The sequence below is a fragment of the Plecotus auritus genome, assembly GCF_963455305.1.
Source record: "Plecotus auritus genome assembly, chromosome: 5".
NCBI lineage: Eukaryota > Metazoa > Chordata > Mammalia > Chiroptera > Vespertilionidae > Plecotus > Plecotus auritus.
In genome coordinates, this window is record NC_137776.1 from 39,235,640 (window position 1) to 39,262,278 (window position 26,639).

Below are 26,639 nucleotides of genomic sequence, written 5' to 3' on the forward strand. Positions count from 1 at the left end.
GGTTCTTAGGATCCCAAAACACATCTGTTTTAAAATCACATAGTTTTGTGAGTCTTGTGTACTATATATTCTAATTATATTAAACTACTATCATAACCATTTCAGCTTAAGGAAGCTTTCTGTTTTTTTTTTGTAAATGAGTCTGCCAGTGAGCATTTTACTAGGGTGTCATAGCATAGCCCCGAAGGAGATACATTCCTGGCATTTGCATTTTCATCTTTGCATTTTCTTTAAATTTGCTGAAGTTACAGCTTGCCTTTACTGATAGTTTTTTAGCTACATTTCAAACAGTTGTTAATTCCTTTGGTTGCAATGATGATTATGATGCCTTTTACAGTAACAAAGGATGTTACCAATAACTAATCACTTGTTATTCTTTAACTTTGCCCTTTTTTTTGTTTTGTTTGTTTGTTTGGTCATTTCTTTGAAGGGGCTTTTAATCACTTTGGGTACTCTTTGAGTACTTTTAGCATGGTAACTTATTTTTCATGGGAGGTATGATTTTACCTGTTGTTAGATCAGAAGTTACTTACCAAGATCCAAAATAAAAGACAGGAAAATAAACTACAACAAAGTAAAGAATAAAGTTTCAAGACACTTAGGTTCCTTTATTCTTCCTTGCACTCATTTTGGCTAAAAATGTTTTAAGTATGTACACCAGTATTCTTTGGACAATATCATCCTATCTAATAAAAGAGTATTATGCAAATTAACCACTCCGCTACACCAACAAGCCACGCCCACCAGCCAATCAGGAGCAGGTATGCAAATTAATCAAATCAAGATGGCCATGGAGCGAGCAGGAGGCTTGGGTTTCCCCGGCAATGGAGGAAGCCAAGCTTTCCGCACACCCTGGTCTGCCTTGTTTTCCGCTCAAGGCTACAAAGTTTCAATTATAGAAGATAAATAAATCCCAGATACCAGGGCCTCTGCTTGGGTCGCTGGGGGGCGTGGCCGGCCTGCAAACCACCACAGGCCCCTCGCCCAGGCCGCCCCATGCCCCAAGGGAACTCCCACCCTGATCCGGGACCCCCTTCAGGGCAAACCAGCTGGTCCCCACCTGTGCACCAGGCCTCTATCCTATCTAATAAAAGAGTAATATGCAGATTGACCATCACTCCAACACACAAGATGGCTGCCCCCATTTGGTCAAAGATGGCTGCCCCCATGTGGACACAAGATGGCCAGTAGGGGAGGGCAGTTGGGAGGGACCAGGCCTTCAAGGGAGGGCAGTTGGGGGCGATAAAGCCTGCAGAGGAGGGCAGTTAGGGGTGACCAGGCCGGCAGAGGAGGGAACTTGGGGGCAAACTGGGCCTGCAGGGAAGGGCAATTGGGGGGGACCCAGGCCTGCAGGGGAGAGCAGTTGGGGCAGACCAGGCCTGCAGGGGAGGGCAGTTAGGGGCAAACAGGCCTGCAGGGGAGGGCAGTTAGGGGCAAACAGGCTGGCAGGGGAGCAGTTAGGCATCAATCAGGCTGTCAGGGGAGTGGTTAGGGGGTGATCAGGCTGGCAGGCAGAAGCGGTTAGGGGCAATCAGGAAGGCAAGCAGGCAAGCAGTTTGGGAGCCAGCAGTCCTGGATTGTGAGAGGGATGTCCGACTGCCTGTTTAGGCCCGATCCTACCTGCAGAGAGCTACGTGCAGTGGAGAGCTACAGCAGCGGTGGGCTGCTGATAATATACTGTGTCAGTCCTCATTGCCTACTATCTGGAACATTCTTTCACTAAGTTAACTTCTCGTCTTTCAGGTCTATCCTTAGCACTATTTCAGAGAAGCCTTCTCTGACCCTTTCTAATTAGGTTAAGTGCTGCATGTGTGTTTCCATAGTCCCCTTCACTTATTTAACTATTTATTTAAAACATTTATTGAGAGCCTTCTATGATCCAGGTCCTGTTCTGGGAGTGGGAATCCATCAGTGAATAAACAAATCATTACTCTTAGAGCTTACATTCTGCTGGACAGATAGACCATAAAAAAAGACTACAACATACCAGATAGGGATGAGGTTATTTATTTATTTATTTATTTATTTATATTTTTTTTTGAGAGAGGAAAGGAAAGGGAGAAAGAAACATCCATGTGAGAGCGAAATGATTGGCTACCTCCTGCTTGCTCCCTTCCAGGGATCAAGCCCAAAATCCATGCATGTGACCTGACTGGAAATCAAACCAGCAACCTTTTGGTGCACAGGAGGACCCTCAGCCAACTGAGCCACAGCGGCAAGGGCTTAAGAAGAAGAATAAAACTTAGTAAATGAACAAATGTGATAGTGGGGAGGTGCTAATTTATGATGATGACTAGGGAAGCCCTAGCCAGTTTGGCTCAGAGGTTAGGGCGTTGGCCTGCAGACCAAAGGTTCCCAGGTTCGATTCCGGTCAAGGGCACATACCTTGGTTGCAGGCTTCTCCCCGGCATGAGTCCTGGTAAGGGCTTGTACAGGAGGCAACCAATCCATGTGTTCCTCTCACATTGATGTTTCCCTCTGTCTTTTTCTTCCACTCTAAAAGTCGATGGAAAAATATCATTAGGTAAGGATTATCAACAATAACAACAACAACAAAAAGGAATGATGCCCAGGAAAGGCCTTACTAAGGAGGAGGCATTAGGGCAGATATTTGAAGATAAAGGGGAGTGAGGTGAATTGGGGAAGAAATAAGACCCCAAGGATTTTGATTTGGACAAATATAAAGATTTACTGGGGTAAGGAAGCAAGAAGAAAAGGTTTGGGATTGAGGGTACAATAGCTTAATATTATGTTAAGTTTGAGAGGCCTACTAGAAATGTGAGTGGAGCTGTTGAGCAGTCAATTGTATACAGATTGTCCCCCACTTACTATGGTTTGGCTTATGATTTTTCTGCTTTACAGTGGTGTGAAAGCAGTATGCATTTAGTAGCAACTGTACTTGTAATTTTAAATATTGCTCTTTTCCTGGGCTAGTAATATGTGATTAGACACTCTTGTGATGCTGGACACTGGCAGCGAGCTGTAGCTCCCTGTTAGCAAGGCAATCACAGGGTAAACAACGATACTCTATAGTGTACTGTGTTGCCACCATTTTTTAGATAGTGTGTATTGTGTTTTCTCACCTGGTCATATCTGCAAAATATCTCTCTGTGTCTCTTGTTTCTGGTGAGAAGAAGAGGAGGAAACAAGAGACACAGATAGATATTGCCCAATTGTAAGCTAATGTTAAGTGTTTGAGTATGGGTAAGGTAGGCTGGACTAAATTTATGATGTTCAGTAGCTTAGGTATATTAAAGGCATTTTTGACTTAAGATATTTTCAACTTAGGGTTTGTCCGGAGCATCTGTATATGTCTAGAGTTCAGGCTAGCATTAAATTTAGCATTGTAAGTCAGGGAGCATCTGAATATGTCTAGAGTTCAGGCTAGCATTAAACTGAAAATCAAGTTGAAGAAGAATTATTGAGTATTTTAAGAGAGAGGAGTAGTAGAATAGTCATTGAGGAGAGTGGGAAAGTATATTGACAGTGAAAATGGAGTGATGTTGCTACTCAGTTATGGTTAATGAGCATGAATTCAGGTTGAGTTTGAATCAGCATAGGTGTATGCTTTCTCCTGTGGTGGGTTTTATCAGACAATTATAGAGGTAGAGAGGGACAAAGAGAGTAATAGAAAGATGGGCCATTTAATCTTAAAATGGATAAAAAAAGGAAAAAAGACATGAGAGGGTGAGTGACAGTAAAAAGATGATAGGGTGAATGGATACAAGGTCCTTCTGAGCTCAAAGAATTGATGAAAGTAGGGTATTAAGAGGGTATTAGAACTATTGAGTGGAAATTATTTTCAATTGATGCCACTTCACCTTGTCTTCAGATTTCCCCCCCCCAAAAAATGTTTAAAAAGGCCAGTAAGAAGCCAAGGTAGTTTAGTATAAACTTTATTCCTGTTTACAGGCCTGCCAGTGGAGAAACTTAACATTGAGCCACCATTCTGTCAACATGTAATCATATAACAAAAATAATCATTGGGTGCTCTCTCGGTTCTAGGCCCTACTTAAACTTCCTGTCTTATTCACCATCCTTACCACTCTTAGAAGCTCTGATCTTTGTTTTTGTAGTCTTTCTCATACTATTGTGTATTTTTTTGTTTTGTTTTTAACCTGTTTTTTGTTATTACCAGTTGATGAGGGTCTTTGTCTTGACAGGCATGTGGAAATTAATCATTGTAGTTTTTCACCATCTTTGAACCTTGCACCTAGAAGTTAGTTGTGTTATCAGCTTCTAAAACTGGTTATTTATTACAAAACTAGAGGCCCAGTGTGCACAAAATCCTGTGTGAGTAGCTCGCTTCTGCTTGCCTCAGCTGGCCACCCCGCCCATCGCCGCTGGTAGCTTGCTGCCCCGCACTCCACCGCTTGTAGCTAGTAGCTCGCGCCCTGCCCCGCCCGCCGTGAGAGCTGCTGCTCATTTGGTTGTGATGGGGTTACGACGTCACAACCACAGGCCTTTTATTAATATAGAAAAAAGAGTTATCTGTATATCTACATATACAATCATCACTAGATTATATGCTTATTTAGGGGCAGAGGCAGAGTTTTATTCATAGTTTTACCCCTAGCTTCTTCCACAATGTATAACAACATAATAGGTTGGGATATTTGTTGGCTAACTGAATGATATGTTACAGTAACTTTTCACTTATCTAGAGGTTACCTTTTATATCACTTGCATCTTTGAATCACACCTAAGAACTAGAAATTTTCCCAAGAAAAATGAAAGTACATGTCCACATGAAGGCAAGTTTATAGCAGCATTCATTATGTATGATAGTTTAAAACTGGAAGCAATTCAAATGCCCATCAACTGATGAATAAATAAAATATGATATATGCATGTAACAAAATGCTATTTAACAGTTCACAGGAACAAACTACTGATACATGTTACAACATTGATGAACTCCAAAAACATTAGGCTAATTGAAGGAAGCCAGGTTGAAAAACTATACATTATATGATTCCATATTATTTTATTTATTTAAAAATGTTTTTAACAGATTTTTTTAGAAAAGAAGGGAGAAAGAGAGGAACATCGATTTGAGAGAGAAACATCAATTGGCTGCCTTCTGTATGCTCTCTAACAGGGATGGAGTCTGCAACTTGGGCATGTGCCCTGCCCGGGAATCAAACCGGCAACCTTTCGGTACATGGGACTACACCCAACCAACTGAGCCACACCTGCTGGGGCATATTATTTCATTTTATAGGACACTAGAGGCCCAGTGCATGAAATTCGAGCACTTGAGGGAGGTCTCTGACCCCGGCCTGCTCCCTCTCGCAGTCCGGGAGCCCTTGGGGGATGTCCGACTGATGGGGAGTGGGCCTAAACCGTTAGTCGGACATGCTTAGTGCTGCTGTGGAGGTGGGAGAGGCTCCCGCCACTGCTGCTGCGCTTGCCAGCCGTGAGCCCAGCTCAGGGCTTCTGGCTGACCACCAGGGGCAGCTCCTGCATTGAGTGTGGTCAGTGTGCATCATAGCGACCAGTCATCCTGCCATTCGGTTGATTTGCATATTAGCCTTTTATTATATAGGACATGTTTAGAAAAAGCAAACTTACTGAGAGACTGAAAGCAGATCAGTAGTAGTTGCTTAGGGCTGGGGTTAAGGGCAGGATTAATTATACACAGGAACTTTTTGGGATAATGGAAATGTTCTAAAACTGGATAGGGTTGGTGGTTGTATAAAATTACAAAAATTATTTAATTGTTCATTTATGATGGATGAATTTTATGGTATGCAAACTAGACATATGTAAAGCTGTAAAAACAAGTTATTTTTTAAAGTTATTTTTACAACCAGAAATGGCATTTAGAAAAAAAAATTTATTTAGAAATAAGGTTTTTGGTTCTCACTGTGCTCAAGCTTATTGAGTTTACTATGGGTGTGATGATTGCACAACAATTCAAATGCATTTTTAAGTGTGAACTACACACTTAAAAATTGTTAAAATGGTAGGCTTTATGTTAATGTATATTTTGCCACAATAAAAAATGTACCTTGAAAATTAATTATGAGGATTAAATTTAGTAAGAAATCTTAAACAATCAGCAATGCTTATTTGCAGACTAGTGTTAGGACAACTTTTCCTAAACTGTATTATCCTTTGCTCAGAAAAATACATTTCTGAAATATTGACTGCCAGTAGAATCATTTGTATATGATAAAAGGAGAGTCCTATAAAAGGAGAGGACTTTTTTTTTTAAAAGGACTAATCTTGGTGTTAATTTGGATTTTTAGCTAATCCTTGGAGATTTGCTTATATTTGATATTAGAGGCCCAGTGCATGGATTCATGCACGGGTGTGGGGGGAAGGGTCCCTCAGCCTGGCCTGCGCCCTCTTGCAATCCGGAACCCCTTGGGGGATGTAGTAGTGCACAAAGTGGCAGGCAGCCAAGGAGGAGCCTGAGCTGGGGCTAGGTGCCATGCCTGCCGCCACTGCTCATTAGCGCTGCTGCGGAGTTGGGAGAGGCTCCCGCCGCCGCAGCTGCACTTGCCAGCTGTGAGCCCAGCTTCTGGCTGAGCAGTGCTCCCCTTGTGGGAGCGCACTGACCACCAGGAGGCAGCTCCTGCATTGAGCATCTGCCCTCTGGTGGTCAGCGCATGTCATAGCAACTGGTCAACTGGTTGTTTGGTTGTAACAGTCGCTTAGACTTTTATATATATAGATGAATATGTCATTCTTTGTAGATGTTTTTCATTTCTTTCTTTCATGTTTTTCTATCCTGGAAGAACAAAATAAAATACTTTGCCCAACTTCGGGGATTTCTTTAAGGAATTAAATTACTACTTTGTGTTAGGATACATAAATTCATTTGAGACATTTGATACCTTTAATGCATTCATTTATAATCAGCAGTGTAGATAAGAAATTGACTCCTGAGTTTTATGTTGAGAAATTGATCATTTATGGTTTTATTCATTTATAGTGCATCACTGATGCTGGAAATATAGCAGGAAGTAATAGAAATCACCTTGCCCCCATGGAATTTAAATTCAAGTTGGAATGTTGGACAACAAAAGGCTAAAATGAGTAAATATTTTTATTTAGAGAGAAGTGGAAGGAAGACATAGAAAGCAGGATAAGGAGTTAGAGAGTAATGACTGTAGAAATTATTTTAGATAAGAGTACTCCTAGATAAGAGTGCTTAACAATGGCTTCTCTGAAGAGAAGTGAAGTGAAGGAGCACGCTATGTGAAGTAGAGAAGAGCATCCCAGACGTGAGAAAGAGCAAGTGCAAAAGCTCTGGGGTGGGTCTAAGCTTGGTGAATTTGATGAAAACTGAAGGAAGACCAGTATGGAGTGAGGCTGTAGGATCATGAAAGGAGATTAGGTCTTAGAGAAAGGCAGGGGTCCTCTTTAGATTTTTTTCTAGTAAGGACTTTGTGTTTTATTATGAGTATGATGGCAAACCATTGGAGTTAAAAGAAAACAGCAACCCACAATACTCTTATTTTGAAATAGTATTTGACCAAGAAAATTTGCAAAAATAGTAAAGAGTTGCCATATCATCTTTACCCAGTGTTAACATCTTACATAACTGTCACTGGAATCATTTTTTGAGGGTAGTATATTGCTTTAAAATGCCCACTGTCCTGCTGCCATGTGGAGAAGACTGAAGAGGCAAGAACAGAAGTACAGAGACCAGTTAGGAGGCTGCTGTAGTAGTCCAGATGAGAGTTGATGGCTAGGGTGGACAGTTCTTAAAGGAGGTCTCTTATTTTAAAACGTCTGGTTTAGAATATCATACTAAGAAAACAAAAACATTTCCCTGAAACCAAGCTCTGTACTTGAATGTTTTTTAAAAGGAGCAAACAACTAGAATAATTTAGATCAGGAAAGTAATTTATTATGCATAAGCAGTTTGGATAATGAAAGAAAGTAATTAAAATGGATGAATAAAGAGCTACAGCTACACTTTTTTGTGTTGAAAATCAGTTAGTTGGCTCTGATAGGCATTAATTCCTCATTGTAATTTGCCAGTACTTTATCTTTGCAGCAATGAAAACTAGTAAACACTAAATTTCAATCAGTCTTTTAGATACTTATTTTGGTGTGGAAAATGTATTTTTAATTGTACAAAGATTAATTACGAAGATTTTTTCATGTAACGATATGATCTTAATTTGCAGTCTTCATGGCTAATGTTTATCCTGTTTAAGTTTTTACACATTTTATTTGACTGTTAATAATATTGATCCGTACTTAGAAATTTTAAGGAAAGCATTGTACACATATATATTGCTAATATACTTAATCTATGTATTCATGATACACTTTTATTTTTTAGTATATTTTATTGATTTTTTACAGAGAGGAAGGGGGAGGGGTAGAGAGTTAGAAACATCGGTGAGAGAGAAACATTGATCAGCTGCCTCCTGCACACTCCCTACTGGGTATGTGCTTGCAACCAAGGTACATGCCCTTGACTGGAATTGAACCTGGGACCCTTTAGTCCGCAGGCTGATGCTCTATCCACTGAGCCAAACCAGTTAGGGCTCATGATATGCTTTTAAAAGTGAATGGAATAAATTTCTCTAAAAATTGTGCTTTTCTAATATTCTGTTCTGTAACATCAAACAATTTATTACTGATCTCCATTCTTAAACCATTTCCTGCTTTTTTCTTTATCCTCACTGGAGGATATTGTTTCCATTGATTTTTTTTTTTCCCCGTGAGAGAGTGGAGGAGAGAAACATTGATGTGAGAGACACATCGATTGGTTGCCTCCTGTTCGCCTCGTGTTCGCAACCTGACCGAGGCCGGGGATGGAGCCTACAACTGAGGTATGTGCCCTTGACCAGGAATCGAACCCGAGACCCTTTGGTCTGAGGGACGATGCTCTAATCACTGAGCCAAACTGGCCAGGGCTCCTGCTTTTTATCCTATACTAGAGGCCCGGTGCATGAAAATTCATGCACTGGAGCGGGGGGGGGGGGGGGTGCGGGGAATCCCTCAGCCTGGCCTAACCCTCTCACAGTCCAGGAGCCCTCAGGGGTGGGAGGCGACCCGGCTAACTGGGGAAGGCAACGCCTCAACACACCTCTGCTGTTGCCACTGCTGGCAGCGCAAGCCTTGGCCAGCCCTGGTTACCTGAGCCTTGGGTGGCCCTGGGCGGCTGGGCAGCCGCTATTCAAGGCTTGCCTGGGCCTCAAGCTGGCCCTGGGCGGCTGGGAGTTTGGAGGGGACTGGGCACTGCCATCTTGTGGCTGTGAGTGCCGCCATCTTTGAGGGCATGGCAATCAATTAGCATATTCCCTCTTTATTAGATAGGATAATAAAAGCCTAATATGCTAAGTGTCCAGTTGACCAGTTGGCCATTCAACCAATCCTATCTAATAAAGAGGGAATATGCTAATTGACCGTCATGCTCTCACAAAAGATGGCAGTGCCCACAGCCACAAGATGGCAGCGCCCAGTACCCTCACCCCCACTGGGGCAGCAGGTGCACGGCATGGCCAGGCCCACCCCCAGGCGGGTCCGGCTGCTCCACGTGCCTGCCTCCAGAGTACCCCAGTCCCCTCAGCCCCCCAGCTGCCCAGGGCTGGCACGAGGTGCAGGCAAGCCTCAGATGTCAGCTGCCCAGCTGCCCAGGGCTGGCCCAAGGTGCAAGCAAGCCTCAGATGGTGGCTACCCAGCCACCCAGGGCTGCCCGAGGCTCAGGTAACCAGGGCCAGCTGAGGTTTGTGCTGCCGGCAGTGGCAGCAGCAGAGGTGTGATGGGAGCATCGCCTTCTGCCGCCCCTGAGGGCTCCTGGACTGTGAGAGGGGGCAGGCCAGGCTGAGAGACCGCCCCCCCCCCCCCCCAATGCCTGAATTTTCATGCACCGGGCCTGTAGTTTACTATAAAACAATGAGATGATGAATTAAGTAAACCTTGTTCTGGATGTTAAGCCTAAAGTTAAATACTTTTTTGTAGTTTTTATTCTCCTTCGCTTTTAAGAACGAAAATGTAGCTTTTTATTTTTTTGCAATTGAAGCAGTTGAAGATATCTTCTTTTCTTTGTTGTTATAGTTCTTTCATGCAAAGCTTTATGAAATTTATTTTCATTATATAGGGAAGATACTTGTAACTGTCTCATAGAGATGTTGAGAAGATTATGTGAGGTACTTCCAGAATATTTGGAACAATGCCTTGCAAAGAGTGCATACTTAACTAATATCAGCTCTTGTTAGAAATATTATGAGTAGTATTGGGATTATTTAAAATAACTTTATTTTTGCCCGACTGGCATGGCTCAGTGGTTGAGCTTCTTGATCTATGAACCAGGTGGTTACAGTTTGGTTTTCAGTCAGGGCACATGCCTGGTTTGTGGGCTTAATCCTCATTGGGGGACCTGCAAAAGGCAACCAATCAATGATTCTCATCATAGGTATTTCTATCTCTCCCTCCCTTCCTCTCTGAAATCAATAAAAATATTAAAAATTAAAGTAACTTTATTTTGCTTATTTTTAAGTGATTTGTGAGCCCTATTTGATATTTACCTAATATTTAATGAGCTGTTTCTGGGTGCCAGGCATTGTTAGATGTCCTCATGTACATTATCTTGGCTAACTACACATCATTTTCCATTATGATGATGAGGGAATTAGGCTCTGAATGGTTAAGTCATTTAGCTACAGTGGCATAATAGGAGGTAGGCTTTCTAGCATCACCACCAAGACATGTCATCTGACAGTGACATGTAAAAGTCTTCTAAATTTGTTATGATCACTCATCTGATTGATGTTTATTTGCAGAGCTGTAAGAAGGGGTTATGGAGGTTAAAAAATCGAATTTGGTACACTGTCTTACATGTTGGAGATAGCTGGAATATAAGGCAGAAAGTGATACTATTAGAAATTATACACATTAAGAGGAGGGAGATGTTATTTGCATTCAGGGAAGAAGTTCAATCAGGGTTGTTTTCTTGAAAATGTGGTTAACATTTTAAGTGGTTTAGGAGTAGTGGGATTTATATATATATACTGGTATAAGTGGTGGAATTAGGATACCTCAGTAGAGGAAATGGTAAAGAAAACATGAGATACATACAGAAAAATAGTGAATAGTTTTGGATACAGTGTATAGCATGTGAGTGGGTATAGGAGAAATTTAAATCAGAAAGGTAAATTAGGGCCAAAATGTGTAGGGCCTTAAAAACTTGACTATTTTGAATTCAGACATATATTCAGTAAATTATTTAGCCACTATTAGAGGCCAGTTACATATTGTTTCGGGGGAAATAAAGTTGAATGAGAAATTTAGACCGTAATGATGTTTGATTAACAAGGCGGGTGCTAGGCCTGTAGAATGTGGGAAGAATACTTTTTTTTTTAGGAATAAGGAGATGAAATTTCCAATCCTGGCCCTGTAATTAAGTAGTTATAAAACCTTGGGAAGGTTCTTTCAAGTTTTTGGGGCAGTAAGGTCTGAGTATGTAAAATGAAGGTTTGTATAAAAGATCATTAAGGCCCATAATAAGTATATGGGAACTGTGTCATTTTTTGTCCAAACTAGAATTGAAATGGAAAGGAGGCACTATTAATAATTAAGCTCAGTAGCAACTAAATTATACTCTTGCTTCTTACCCTGTTATTATGAGTCTACTTTCATCTGTTACATTTTTAAAACTCAAGTTTAAAATTCTGAAAAGGAGGAAAAAGGACTACAACATGAATCATAAATGTTTACTGTTGTTGAACAAGGTAAAGGTAGTATAATCTAATGAAATAGAATCACTTTAAAGTATTTTTGATGTTGTGAATGGTAATGATTAAAAATGTATATATAAACAGAATTATTTTGAAAAAGATATATTGTTCAAAATAAAGTAAACTATTTCATAGTAAAGCTAAAAATAGGTACTTATCCCTATAAATATACTAGAGGCCCGGCGCACAGATTTGTGCACATTGAAAGGAAATTAATTAGAAGAAATACTTTAGAGGCTGGGGAGGGACCACAGGAAGTTGGCTCCTGGGTGTGTCTGGCCCATCACACCCAGTCCCGATTGGGGCCTATCAGAGTTGGGGAGGCTCCAGGGCATGTCCGGCCATCTCGTCCAGTCCCGATTGGCCAGATCCCAGCAGCAAACTAATCTACCGGTCGGAGCGTCTGCCCCCTGGTGGTCAGTGTGCGTCATAGTGACTGGTCAAATGATCAGACACTTAGCATATTAGGCTTTTATTATATAGGATACCTTCCTTTGACATTTGGGGGATGAAATGAGATACTTTATTTAGGCATGTTTTCCAGACTAAATTACTTCTTTAAATAGCTTTAGGGACTGCAGTATTTAGGGTACTTTATTTTGTAATAGTTGGGTCTACCAGACTGTTGTGCTTGTTGTTTTAAATATTCTTATACTTTTTTGAATCTTTTCTTGATGTTATGCTCACTGTTTTGAATATTCTTGCTTATATAATGGTTTAATGAAATTATATATAGAGAGACCTCTTTTCCCAACTCCCCTGTGTAAGTATAACAAAGAACTGTAAGAGGACCTCAACATTGTAAGGGCTTTTGTAGCAAATTTGATATTGAATCACTTTCCCATGTTTAGTGATTCTCCGACATTTAATGTGCATTCATATCACCTGGACTTCTTGTTAAAAGGCAGAATCTGATTTAGTAGGTCTGAGGTTGGCCAGAAATTCTGCTTTTCTAACAAGTGCCTGAATGATGTGGAAGTTGCTGTTCTGTAGACTACACTCAGTATCAATGTTCTAAGTGTTTTATTGGAATTCTGGCAGTCTCATGATATAGGACATTAAATATAGCTGGATTCCCCCCCCCCCCCCCAGAAATTATATCAATAGTCGTTTTAAAAAGAAAACTTAGGACTTGTAAATTTAATAATACAATTGATTGAAATAATAATTGTCTTTTGTATTCACATTTCCCTCTTTCATATGTTTACCAGTGTCTTAACTCTAGTTTTGCTTCTTTCTCATTTCTTTTTTGTTGTGGTGTTTTGCTTTTGTTTAATGTATTATTGTGTTTTGTGGATCTGGTCAGGGAACCTTTACTGTATTTTATGTTTGTATCTACATTTTATTTTGCATGCGTAACGTGGCTTTGCCTGGATGTTCTTTTTGGTAAGTTACAAATTTTAACGTTGTTTTTTGTAGTGTAAGTTATAATGTTTTTCACCCTCTTTTCTTCTACTTCTAGTAATGTGATCATGCTCATGAGTTGTTTTTAATTTTTTTAAAAAGTTCATTTGAAAATTATTTTTTCCTAATATTTTCCAACTTTCCTTAATAGTAGTTCAGTTTGGTACTAATCTACTTTGGTTTGTTTTATAGCCTCACACTGTCAGTTGCTGATCACTATTAGCAGTTGCTGTCTCAAGTATTTCGGCTTTTTAAAAAAACGTTAATCATCTAGAAATGCTGTTCGAAAAGCTTGTGTTTTCATATAGCAATTATAAAAGAAGATAGTTTGTAGTAAAATTAAATATTTTTGTTCTCAGTGAACAGTACATTTTGATTTTGTGTTTACAGCAACAGCTTGCACAGCTACAGAAAGAAAAATCAGAGATTCTGAAAAATCTTGCATTATATTACTTCACATTTGTAGATGTCATGGAATTTAAGGTATGTATTTTAGTACATAAAATTTAACATTTCTGAGGATTTGATATTTGTTAACTTTGCAATTGCTTTGTCATTTATAGATAATAAAATTAGAATTCTTCTAGAACTAAATTCTAAAATACATTTTATTTGTGTTTTCTGAAGTTAATATTATTTATGTAAGTAAAGATTAAAATAACCTTTTATTTTCAGGACCATGTTTGTGAATTGCTCAATACTATGGATGTTTGCCAGGTCTTCTTCGATATAGTAAGTATTATTTTCAGAAAAATTCCCAGTTCTCTCTATTTCTAGTAGAACTAAGGGGACTGAATGCTTTTCTTTCGAGAACATTTATGACGTGTATATTAAGTTTTAGCATTGTTAATTTGGATTGTTTTGCACTGTTTTTCAAGGTAAGGCGTTAAGATGCATTCTCTTTTTACCTTGTTTATTTGATTGTCACTGAATATAAGTCTTGTGCATATTGGAAACTAGTTGTTAATTTTAGTATTTTATTTTATTAGGTCCAATTAAGCGAAGTTAAGTGGATAATATTTTTCTCTGTAAAAGGCATACTTGATAGAATCTTTCTCAGTGAGATGGTTTATAAATATAGGAAGTCAAGCCGAAACCGGTTTGGCTCAGTGGATAGAGTGTTGGCCTGTGGACTGAAGGGTCCCGGGTTTGATTCCGGTCAAGGGCACGTACCTTAGTTGCGGGCACATCCCCAGTAAGGGGTGTGCAGGAGGCAGCTGATCAATGTTTCTCTCTCATCGATGTTTCTAGCTCTCTATCCCTCTCCCTTCCTCTCTGTAAAAAAATCAATAAAATATATTAAAAAAAAAAAGTGTTGACTTCCTATTAAAAAAATAAATAAATAAATAAATATAGGAAGTCAAAGTGAAAAATGTCTTCATTGACCTAGTGGTGAATTTTTTCATTTACTTAATACTCCTTTTTCTTGCTTAGTGAGACTGGCTCCAGTGTTTCATATTATTTTGGTTTTGGTTATTCTTTTAAACTGTTATTAGTTTGAATAGGGCGATAATGAACTCTTTTTCATCCATAAAATTGTGTCACAAACACAAAACTCTGTTTGTAACTCCCAAATTTTACATGTCTTTGGTGAAATGAATTAGAATTTCAGAAATGGGAGTAAAATAAATAACTATAGAAAATTACTAGCTTTCAGTAGCTGCCATGAAGATCGTTGTGTGTGTATGTGTGTTTAAAAGTTTGTAAAATAGGAAGGAGTTAAACTTGATGTTTTTTTCCCCCAGACTGTAAACTTTGATTTAACAAAGAACTACTTAGATTTGATCATAACCTATACAACACTAATGATACTGCTCTCTCGAATTGAAGAAAGGAAGGCAATCATTGGATTGTACAACTATGCTCATGAAATGACCCATGGAGCAAGGTAGACCTGCATCATAAAAATCTTTGTGAAATTCTCAATTTGGTGGCTTACAGCTCAGTGAAATTTGATGTGTCTATTTTAAGTGACCGAGAATATCCACGCCTTGGTCAGATGATTGTGGATTATGAAAACCCTTTAAAGAAGATGATGGAAGAATTTGTACCCCATAGTAAGGTAAGAGCTGGTTTTTAAAAGCCTTTAATTGGCATGTGATGTAGGCTAAATGTGGATAGTTAAAGTGATGAACTTTTAGGAAAAAACTATAATGAGATATGAATAATAGCTCTGCATGTTTTATCTAATTGATAAACTTTCAGGAAAAATTATAATAAGATATAAATAATAGCTATGCATGATTTTATCTAAATGTGAACCAGACAACTAATTAGTTACATTTTGAATAGTATATAGAAATTCAGGAATATATTGATCCATTATATTTTTAGACTTAATACAGGGTGTAGAGGTAGTCAAGTGTAGTATTTGAGAACGTCTCCTATCATACCAGACTGCCTGAGTGCTAATCCCAACTCTGCCAGTTACTAACTATGCAATATTGGGCAAGTTACTTAACCAACTTCACTATACATCAGTTTTCTTATCTGTAAAATGTAGTAATAATAGTACCTACTTCATATGATTATTGTGAGGATTAAGTTAGTTGCTTCATTAAAAGTATTTATATATATAGTACTTGATAAATTTTAGCTATCCTATATAATAAAAGCTTGACCAAACAGTGGAACGACTGGTGGAACGACCAGTTGCTATGACGTGCACTGACCACCAGGGAGCAGACACTCAACGTAGGAGGCTGCCCACAGGCCCCCAGGCCAGCCAAGGCGGGTGCCAGCAGGGGCCCCCTGATTGCCCCGCCGGTCGCCCCACAGAGGGAGGCGATGGGTGGTGGTGGTGGCGGGGTCGGGGTCGGCCTGGAGTAGGCGGCGGCAGGGGATGGGGCCAGCCGGTGAGTGGGCTGCGCCAGGCTGGCCAAGGCAGGTGCCAGCAGGGGCCCTCAATCGCCCCTCTGGTTGTCCCACAGATCGGCACTGATCGGCACTGATGGCCACCCAGGCCCAGGGACCCTACCCGTGCAAGAATTTCATGCACCGGGCCTCTAATATTATTATAATATAGTCTCTTAGTCAGAAAAAATATTACAGGAGTTTTGTGGAAATAATTTGGAAAGCCTGTCTTTTACAGTATATTAAAAAATAGTTCTTAATGAAATACTTTTGGTTCTAAGGAGTCTTACTGTTATTATTTTTCTGCAGTAGTGCTAATTCAAAGAACCAGAGTACCTAAGCACATTAAGGAAATTTGTAGTTAGCTCATACATTTTTATTATAGATAAGGAAATTGAAGGCTGGAGAAATGACATGATAAGCCATTTGGCAGAAATAGTGGCAAAATCAGAACTAAATCCCCGGGTGTTAATATCTTGGTTCATTGTTCTCTTTGGATGCTGAAAGAATTTTAACAAGGTATTTTGTATTAATCTATGCTTTTTTTTTTTTTGACAAATAGTTAACACCAGATTTGCTTCTTTTCCCACTTAGGTGATGAAATTTTTTTAAAGGCTATTGGATCTTTTTTTAGGTTCTCCATAGTCATTAATATATACTGGACTATTCATAATTACTTAAGGAGAATTTACTATTTGGATTAAACCAGTTCTTTTCTAATCTTGATTTTTCTGATGCTTCATGATATCCTAGAGTATCAGATATTTGCTAGGATTCATTAAAAAGAAACTAATTTTAATTTAATTAATTTAATGTGTAGTGTAGTTGTAATACAGATTCTTGGGTTCTATTCCCAGAGATTCTGGTTCACTAAATTTTAGATGGAGCTCTGTATTCTGTATTCTGAACAGACTCCTCTAGCAATTTATGTGCAGTCAGATTAAAAAGTCATTACAGAATTTCTAGGAAGCAGAGATAAATAGCAAAGGACAACTAAAAACAAGCATGAAGCAGATGAGATGAAACATTAAACATTTTAAATGATATATCTATGCTAATAAAAGGGTAATATTCTAATTAGACGGGGTCGACCGGACATTTTTTGGTTGTCTTGCCTTTCTTCTGGACAAAGCACAGTGGTAGGGGCCAAGGCAGAGGCGGTTAGGAACGAGATCAGGCCATTGTGGGGGAGCAAGCAGTTAGGGGCATGGTCAGGCCAGCAGGGGAGGAGGGCAGTGGGGGCAATCAGGCCAGTAGGGGAGTGGTTAGGTGGCAATCAGGCTGGCAGGGGAGTTTTTAGGGGGCAATCAGGCCAGCAGGCAGAGGCAGTTAGGGGCGATCAGGTAGGCAGGCAGGCAGGTGAAAGGTTAAGAGCCAGTAGTCCCAGATTGTTCAGGAATCGGGCCTAAACCAGCAGTCGGACATCCCCTGAGGGGTCCCAGATTGGAGAGGGTGCAGGCTGGGCTGAGGGACACCACCCTCTTTCCCTCCCCCACCCCCGCACAAATTTCATGCACCAGGCCTTTAGTATTTAATGATAAAGCTGTAGTTAATAGATCACGTGACAAATTTATTAGGATAGAGCAGTGGTCAGCAAACTCATTAGTCAACAGAGCGGCACACTGCGGCTCATGAGCTGCAGTTTGCCGACCACTGGGATAGAGTACATATAAGGAATTCTTGGAAAAATATGAGATACTAGAGGCCCGGTGCATGAAATTCGTGCACTCGGAGTGGGGGGGGTCCCTCAGCCCGGACTGGACCCTCTCGCAGTCTGGGAGCCCTCAGGGGATGTCCATCTGATGGTTTACTCTGGGGAGCGGGCCTAAGCCATCAGTTGGACATCCTTAGTGCTGCCGTGGAGGTGGGAGAGGTTCCCACCACTGCTGCTGCCCTAGCCAGCCATGAGCCTGGCTTCTGGCTGAGCAGCGCTCCCCCTGAGGGAGCACACTGACCACCAGGGGACAGCTCCTGCATTGAGCATCTGCCCCCTGGTGGTCAGTGCATGTCATAGCGACCGGTCGTTCTGCTGTTCCATCGATTTGCATATTAGCCTTTTATTATATAGCATGTTGAGCTCTAGCAACAATCACATAACCCCAATGTCTTTTCCTCTCAATGAGAATGATCAGTGTACAGCCATGCACAGAAGTGTGACAGTAGGTTCTCTACCCCTTTAAAATAAAGATCCTAAAATTTCCAAACATTCTTACCTTTAAAAAAGTAACATGATTTCATGATCTAAGCTCTTAACCCAGGAAGGCAGAATTTATGTTGCTTTCATGAAATAAAGAAAACAAAATCTGGCCTGGCCGGTGTGGCTCAGTTGGTTGGAGTGTCCTCCTGTATACCAAAAGGTTTTGGGTTCAATCTCGTATCAGTGTTTCTCTCTCTCTGTCTTTCTCTCACCTCCTCTCCACCTCTCTCTGAAATAAATAACCATATCCTCAGGTGAGGAGGGTTTCGGGTTCCAACGTCAGATTTGAAAAAGCATAGTTGTAATTAGGCTGTGTTGTTTTGGAATGGTACAATTAGAAATGCACAGCAGCTGTAACTGGAATTTAAATGGAGAAGAAAAAGAAATTTTATTCCTCAATATTTTTTCTTTATTTTAATTAGTCTCTTTCAGATGCACTAATTTCTCTTCAGATGGTGTATCCTCGAAGGAATCTTTCAGCCGACCAGTGGAGAAATGCCCAATTATTGAGTCTCATCAGTGCACCCAGTACAATGCTTAATCCTGCACAGTCTGATACCGTATGATTCTATTTTTCCCTTTTTGAATGAAAATAGTAAAATTGATTTTTAAAAAATGAGTTAAGCAGTGCTATTGTAATATTCTAATTAGTACTAGCCTATAGTGAAGTTTATTGTAAATGCTCAGTAATTAAGTTGTACTAGTTAGTACTTTTATTTCTAGATTCTGTTGCCCAGTTAATACAATTAGTAGCATATTTTCTTTTAAAGTTTAAAAGTTTGTTTTAGTCTTATTATGGTGGAAAATTTAGAAGATGCAGAAACTTATTAAGACAAAAACAAAAAACTTCCCAAATTTTACCAACTAGAGAAAATTGTTGTATGCTGTTATATTTCTTTTTAATCTTTGTGTGTATGAATATAGATGTTATGTATATGGAAAACGCACACACATAATTACTGATGAGACAGCACTCATTTACATAATTTTAAAAAATATATATTTTATTGATATTTTACAGAGAGGAAGGGAGAGGGATAGAGAGCTAGAAACATCGATGAGAGAGAAACATCGATCAGCTGCCTCCTGCACACCTCCTACTGGGGATGTGCCCGCAACCAAGGTACGTGCCCTTGACCGGAATCGAACCTGGGACCTTTCAGTCCGCAGGCTGATGCTGTATCCACTGAGCCAAACCGGTTTCGGCATACATAATATTTTTTTAACTTGACTAAAATTTTATCTTTTAGAATACCACAAACTCTGAAATAGACTTGGGAAATCTGGAAATTGTCATTTATTAGATTGAATATGATTTAGCAACATTACTTTTTAAGGAGGAGGTGTTAAGTTATGTAAATGTGTAAGGAGCACAGCTCTTACTGTCTTTTATGGACTGCAATTTTAAGTATAGGTTATAAAACTTTTACCCAACTTTTAAAATTTGTTGGGGTATTTGAGCCAAGAATTGAGTCGTGAGAATTCTGAGAAGTCAGAGGAGAGTGATTCAATATGGGTTGTTTTGTTTTTAAGAATTTCTTTTCAACACAAATTTACATTTTCTCTTTTTAAGATGCCTTGTGAATATCTCTCTTTGGATGCAATGGAAAAATGGATTATTTGTAAGTAAAATTGAATAGTTCAGTGATTATCCCTCAGTTTTTAAGTTTTAGAGAAAAATAACATGTAATACATATTACTTCTGTGGCAAGCACATTGCTAAGCCTATGTGCATTACCTCATTCAGTTCTCATACTAATCCTGCTAGGGTAGATGGTATGTTTTATAGATAAGGAACTTAAAATAAGGAACTTAAAACTTAATCCACACAGCTAGTAACTGACAGTGACAAAGTAAGAACCCAGGCTAACTCAAAGGCTGAGTCTACATTATATTGCCTCTCAACATAGCTTTTTATTTTGTTTTTTAATGATTTTTAAAATATTTCATTTATCCAGTTAAAGTTTTTGGTATTCACTTCAGAACAAACAGTAAACGATACATATATTTGGCAGTTTGTTAGATGCAGGGGGAATAAAATTCCTACTGATTTCTGCCCCTATGAAGTTCACAGAATATGGGGGAAGTAGATATAGAGACACAGATTTAATACAGAATGAGAAATGCTATAATGTAATTCCTTCTATCACCCCCATGTCCACTAGTGGAGGGGAATAATTTTGAGCAGTTTGTGTTTTTTAGTTCTTAAAATTCTTGTTTCTTGATTTATTAAACTTAGAAACTACTTTTTATTACAGTGTTTGTCTATAGTGAAAGACCAGTTTTTCTTTTTTAATGATTTTTGGATTGATACTTTTATAAAATACAATAGAAATGAATTACTAGAATGATCAGAAATAAAGCAATAAGCAAAGACAAAATAAAAGCCCGTATTTTTAATTATTAGATTTAATCTAACAATTAGATTCTTAAGTTTCTATTCATAAGTCACTCAGACTTTTATGAATGTTTGTAAACACTCTCAATTTCTCTGCTTAGTCTCATTATGCACTGGCACTTTGCACTCATTAATATGAAAGAGGTGGAATTTAGCACAGACTCCCTGCTCTTAGCCATTTAAAAAATATATTTTTATTGATTTCAGAGAAGAGGGGAGAGGGAGAGAGAGATAGAAACATCAATGATGAGAGAGAATCATTGATCGGCTGCCTCCTGCACGCCCCCTATTGGGGATTGAGCCCGCAACCCAGGCATGTGCTCTTGACTGGAATCGAACCTGGGACCATTCAGTCTGTAGGCTGATGCTCTGTCCACTGAGCCAAACCAGCTAGTGCCTTTTAGCCATTTTATTATAATTTTTATATTGATCGGGTTTGTGATATTTATGTTTTTTTCCTATAACAATAGTTAAGATTTTCATGTTTTGTCTGTTAGTTGATTTAGAAACACAGCTTTTGAAGTATCTATTTTACTCAAGTGTGCAGTGATCCTTGGTTTCTTTATGTTTATGTATGTATGGCTGAAGAACTGGGGTGATTAGTAGACTTAGGTGGCATGGGTGACCTCTAGAGTTATACAGCACTATTTCCCCCAGTCTTTACCTTAAATGGGCTTTGTATGGTGAGCAGGGAGGTGGGTCAGAAGGCAGGCTACTCTAATGGAGGACATGTGGGCATGGAGGAGGAGGCAGACAGATTGGGGATAACCACAGTTTCCAAGGTAAAGGTTTACTCTGAGTTTTGCTGCTTTCATGTATTTGAACCTTGAGTAGCGTTAATATAAAGGTAAAGAGTTACTTCAAACTCTGTTTTTCTCTTTTTGATCCCAGTTCCCACAGAAGGACTTTTCTACTGAAGATGGTCTACTTTCTTTAGAGCTTTGTTCTTGATTAGTTCAAAGTGTAGTCCCTGGACCAGCAGCATCGAATAGAACCTTCTTAAATATGCAGAATCTTGATCTCCACTCTAGACCTATTGAATCAGAAACTCTGTATGGATCCCAGCAATATGATTTAACAAGACTTTCTGGCGATTTTGATACAAGCTAAAGTTTGAGATCACTGGTCTAGTTTATAGCCTGGGGCCAAGAGTTGTTGAAGTCTTAGAATATTGAGGACCCATGTATTTGAAGTGCAATTATAAAATAACTTACCCTGATGTTCTTTTCAGGGTTTATTCTTGCTCTGTTGGTTGGACTCAGAGGACTCATAGGGAAAGATTTCTCTTTATTTCTGGAGTTTTGGATTACTAAATTCCTGCCTTTTTGTTGTTGTTGTTGTTAATTTTCACCTGAGGATATTCTTTCCATTGCTTTTCAGAGAGAGTGTGGGAGGGAGGAGAGGAAGGAGGGGGACAGAGAGAGCGAGAAAGAGAGAGAGAGAAAGAGAGGGAAGGGGAGAGAGACAGAGAGGGTCCCATCTCTTAACTTGATAGTCCAGTTTTGTCTACTTTCTATCTTCAAAGATTTTCTTTAACGTTCTTGTTCTCCAGCATTTTTATGGCTTGAAAATAAAATCATTTTTTTTTATCCTTTCAGACCTTGGTAGGAAAAGGGGTTTAATGTGGTTTAATTAATAAACTATTCTTATAATCTTGGGCAGTCGATTTTAAATTATTTTTTATTCTATCATAAACAAATTAATATGCTTTAATTCATAATGTACCCTGTCTTAAGAGAATAAAATATATGCTAATCCATAATATAACTGATATTTTCAGAGAAACCTTTTATCAGCAGCAATTTGATCTAAATATACAATAAGATGTGAGATATCAAGTGAATCTTATTTTACTCAGGAATTAAGAGTTAAAAGTCAGTATGTTGAATAAAAAATAGTTTATAAACAAAATTTCTCTGGAGGATTCTTTCAATTTCTGTGCATGTATTCTGTTTCTTTGGTTGCATCCCAGATCAAATAATTGGCTTGCGTGTAGGGGCCCTATTATATGAAAAATATTTTTATATGTTATAGGAAATCCAAGGAAGTTAAATATACTTCTATTTGTACAGACTCTACAATACTAGTAAATGGCTATTTAAAGAGCTAGCTTGCTTGTGTAGTGGCACTTTTAAAGGATGGTTGAACTAAGAATAAAAAGGTAAATGGCAAGTTATGTGTTAGTAATTCAAGAGTTTAAAGAAGGGAGTGACTATTAAGAATTGTAGGGAAATCTCACAGAAAACAGGGTTGATTTGTAACTGGCCAGTAGGCATTGAGTAAGGGTTGGATGAATGAAAGTAGAGGGTTTATGGCCTATTATAGAGGGCTAGAAAGGACATCAACAAACATATATAGGATTATTATACCTTTGTGTAGGATTTCCAAAGTAGATAATAAAGGGTGAAAGCTATTTGAATTCATATAATAGAGAGCAGCATAATATATTGAAAGAATTTTAAGGGTAAATACTTAAGGCTAAGTCTAGCTCTAATTTAATAGTATAACTTCAGTCAAGTCATTAATCATTCATTTCTTCAACTATAAAAGAATACTTACCTGCTCTATCTACTCCACAGGATCACATGAGAAAATGTGTGAAAAAATTTATTTAATAAACTATAAATTGCTATGAAAATGCAAGATGCTATTTCATTTATTTTGGTGATTTAGAAAAGTAGATTAGCTTTATTTTTCATTAATTGCAACAACTGTGATGATTATTTTGCCTTAATTACTATCTGATCTCAGGCTTAAAATATTTTATTTCATTTATTATTTTTAAAAAATATATTTTTATTGATTTCAGAGATGAAGGGAGATGGGGAGAGAGAGAGAGAGAGAAACATCAATGACGAGAGAGTATCATTGATCGGCTGCCTTGTGCACGGCCGGTACTGGGGATTGAGCCTGCAACCCAGGCATGTGCCCTTGACCAGAATCAAACCCAGACCCTTCAGTCTGCAGGTTGATGTTTTATCCACTGAGCCAAACCAGCTAGGGCTGGCTTAAAATATTTTATAAGTATTTCTGAAAACGTCTTTTAGTCATTCATTAAAAGGACTTTCTTCACAACCTAGAAGTGATGTTCTTCCCCCCTCCCACCCCTTTTTGTCAGTCTGGGTTCAAAGAATTAATTTTGCAGAATACAGAAAATTATTGAAAGAGCAATATTATTGCCATCTTGTATGTATATGAATTATTACCGGTCACTTAAAAGCCTTAATTTAGTGATTGTGTTTACTTTTCTGAATTTTTGAAAAGCTATTTTGTAACTGAAAGAACTTAACTTTGGAAAATTTTTACATTTCTATTTACTTTTCTTTTTTTTTAAAGTTGGCTTTATTTTGTGCCATGGGATCCTCAATACTGATGCAACAGCACTGAATCTTTGGAAGCTAGCTCTTCAAAGTAGCTCTTGCCTCTCTCTCTTTCGGGATGAAGTTTTCCACATTCACAAAGCTGCAGAAGACTTATTTGTAAACATACGAGGGTATGGCATCTTCAATGTTTTTGTCTTTTTGGATAAGGATAGTGAGTGGATTATCTTCATTGAAGTTTTGGGGATAGAGAAGGGTCATATCATGCAAGAAAATATTGCCTGTACCATCTTACCAGTCACAAGCAAGTTGTTTTTAATAATCATCCTGATATGGTACTATTCATATTTTTTACAAGTAACTTCACAGGTTAAAATACCTAGTATTCCTGCCCTTTTAAAACTTGTGTTCTAGGAGAAAGAAGGTATGTCCTCTTTTGCAAATCATAATATGGTTTTAGACGAAAAGAGTACTAAAAAAACACTATATACATTTTAGAGTTAAGAACTTTTAAAAAAATGGTTTCCATCACCATTAATCCCCTCTATGCCCTCTTTCACTTCCACTTCCCTCACTTGCCCCCCAATCACCACACTGGGTTTTGAACTTTTTAAAGTGCTATTTTAGATTTAGTGTACTTATAAAAGTATATGAATCAATCAAATATTTTATTATAACAATTACAGAAGTCAGACTGCTGCATATAGGAAATCGTGTTTCCCTTTAATAGGCAGGTATTTCAAATGACTTATTTACATTCATTTTCTGTAAAGTAAATAATTTTCAGAGATTTGTTCCTTGAAATTTTTAATGCTTGTATTTCTTTCCACATGAGGTTCTGTAGCCAATACATAAAAGCCAAGTTGAGCTCAGACTTGGTAGCAATTATGAAATATTTTGAAATTAGGAGAATCTAAAATATCCTGGTATCCCTGGAAATGTTATTCTGGGCTTGTTAGTTTCAGGTGGAAATTAAATTTACTACATTTATTTCTTATCCTATTTACTAATGCCCTAATTAAATTGAGATAAACATAAAGCATCTATTAGTTACTAAAAAATAAAGCTATGTTTAATACTCACAATTTAACCAATATGTCTCAAATTTTAATGTGCGTAAGAATTACCCTGGGATGTGAACTAAAATCCAGGATCCTGGGCATCATTCCTAACTTCCTCTATCTCCTATATCTATATCTTGGAGAGGTTGAAGGAATCTGCCCCCGCCCCTCAGTAATTTACTGAGGTAAAATTTACACACAGAAAGGTACAAATTTTAGATGCAAAGCTTAATTAATTTGCATATGAATTACCCTAGATCAAGATATAGAACATTATATCCAGAAAATTCTCTCATGCTTTTTTCTGGTTAGTATTGTCAACCTCTACTCACCCTCCTTTTCAAGTGACCACTGTTTGGATTTCTGTCACTGAAGGTGATACTGACATTCTCATGCAAATAGTTTCTCAGTCATGCTATGTGAAACAGTACCCTATGTACTTTTCAGGTCTTAATTCAGCTTTTATTTTAGACACTGGAGTTCCCAGAAATACCCTGTCATTATGGGCTTTGTCATTTTCTAATTCATTCAGATTGCAAATCATGAAACTTGTATAATGTCTTATATTGACAATATGATGTAGAATCATTTACATATATATAAACATTTAGAACCAGGTAGTCTGTGTATATTGAGTGAGCTTACGTTATGTATGATACAAATGATACAAGTAAGTTTAGTGACACCATATAACGAGTTTTCTTTCAGTTATGCTTTTTTAAATGATAAATTTACCATTTAAATATCTCTATTTAAAGTTGAAAAGTTTTAATTTTTAGATAGTGAGTGGTCAATCTAATTTAAAATGAATTATCATAGTAATTACAAGTCAGACTATAATTATAAAAGCTTATTAATGATAAAGGACAGTGATTATATAATTAGTATGTTTTGGACACATGCTCAGAGAACACATAAATCGTAGAATTCTTAATTTAGAAGTTGAAGTTCTTAGGGTCAAGTTGTTTTAGCCAGGTTTTCAGGAAGATAGGTTTTCTTTAATATTTGAGGAATTTTGACTTTTTGTTTTTAGTATTCATGAAGTTGACATATTTATTAGCATTTATTTTTCAGATGGCACCTTTAAACTATTTTATGTTGGTGTTGTTTCATTTAATTTAATCAAATGCTTTCCTGCCCCAGTGTTCTCCATCACAGAGCCCCTATCCCTAAATAATCTTTAGTATTGATCACAAGTATATGTCCTTTCAGAATTTTTTTAATGCTTTTGAGATAGCATAACAAGTCAGAAGTGATAAAAAGTCAGAAGTAATAGCTTTGTCAGCACTTTAAATTTTTAGAAACAACTGTTAATTACATCAGAAGTATAATTTTAATGTCTCTATTGGAGCTTAAGGGAATATATTTAATAAAGTAAAAATCTACATTGTGAACTTTATTTTATTGTTGGACCTAATATATTATGAAATTTATCCAGGAATCCTTTTCTGGATACATGAGGTGCTGGCTAGGAAAGATATGGGTAGACCCCTTCCATGCATTTCTAGTTTGAGGGCATTTTTCTTGTTGATAATATGTCAGTTCTAATCGACTTTTAGTATTTGATTTATTTAATTATTTTAACTTATTGCTCAGATTAAGATCAACATGTTTCCAACTTTTTTTTTTTGCACATAGCTATAACAAACGTATTAATGACATAAGAGAATGCAAAGAGGCGGCTGTGTCACATGCGTA

General features: G+C 38.1%; 1 protein-coding gene across 5 annotated transcripts in view; it reads left to right on the forward strand.

Moving 5' to 3' along the window:
- NCKAP1 (NCK associated protein 1) overlaps positions 1 to 26,639 on the forward strand; it is a 107,889-nt gene that overhangs the window by 20,673 nt on the left and 60,577 nt on the right. For 3 of the 5 annotated variants that reach the window (XM_080668450.1, XM_080668454.1, XM_080668452.1), the window contains 8 exons: positions 13,503 to 13,595; positions 13,788 to 13,844; positions 14,858 to 15,000; positions 15,084 to 15,174; positions 18,585 to 18,722; positions 19,736 to 19,784; positions 23,897 to 24,053; positions 26,580 to 26,636. In XM_080668450.1, coding sequence (XP_080524576.1) covers positions 13,503 to 13,595; positions 13,788 to 13,844; positions 14,858 to 15,000; positions 15,084 to 15,174; positions 18,585 to 18,722; positions 19,736 to 19,784; positions 23,897 to 24,053; positions 26,580 to 26,636 — 785 coding nt within the window. The remainder of the gene's footprint in view (positions 1 to 13,502; positions 13,596 to 13,787; positions 13,845 to 14,857; positions 15,001 to 15,083; positions 15,175 to 18,584; positions 18,723 to 19,735; positions 19,785 to 23,896; positions 24,054 to 26,579; positions 26,637 to 26,639) is intronic. The other 2 variants (XM_080668451.1, XM_080668453.1) reach the window with 1 other exon arrangement.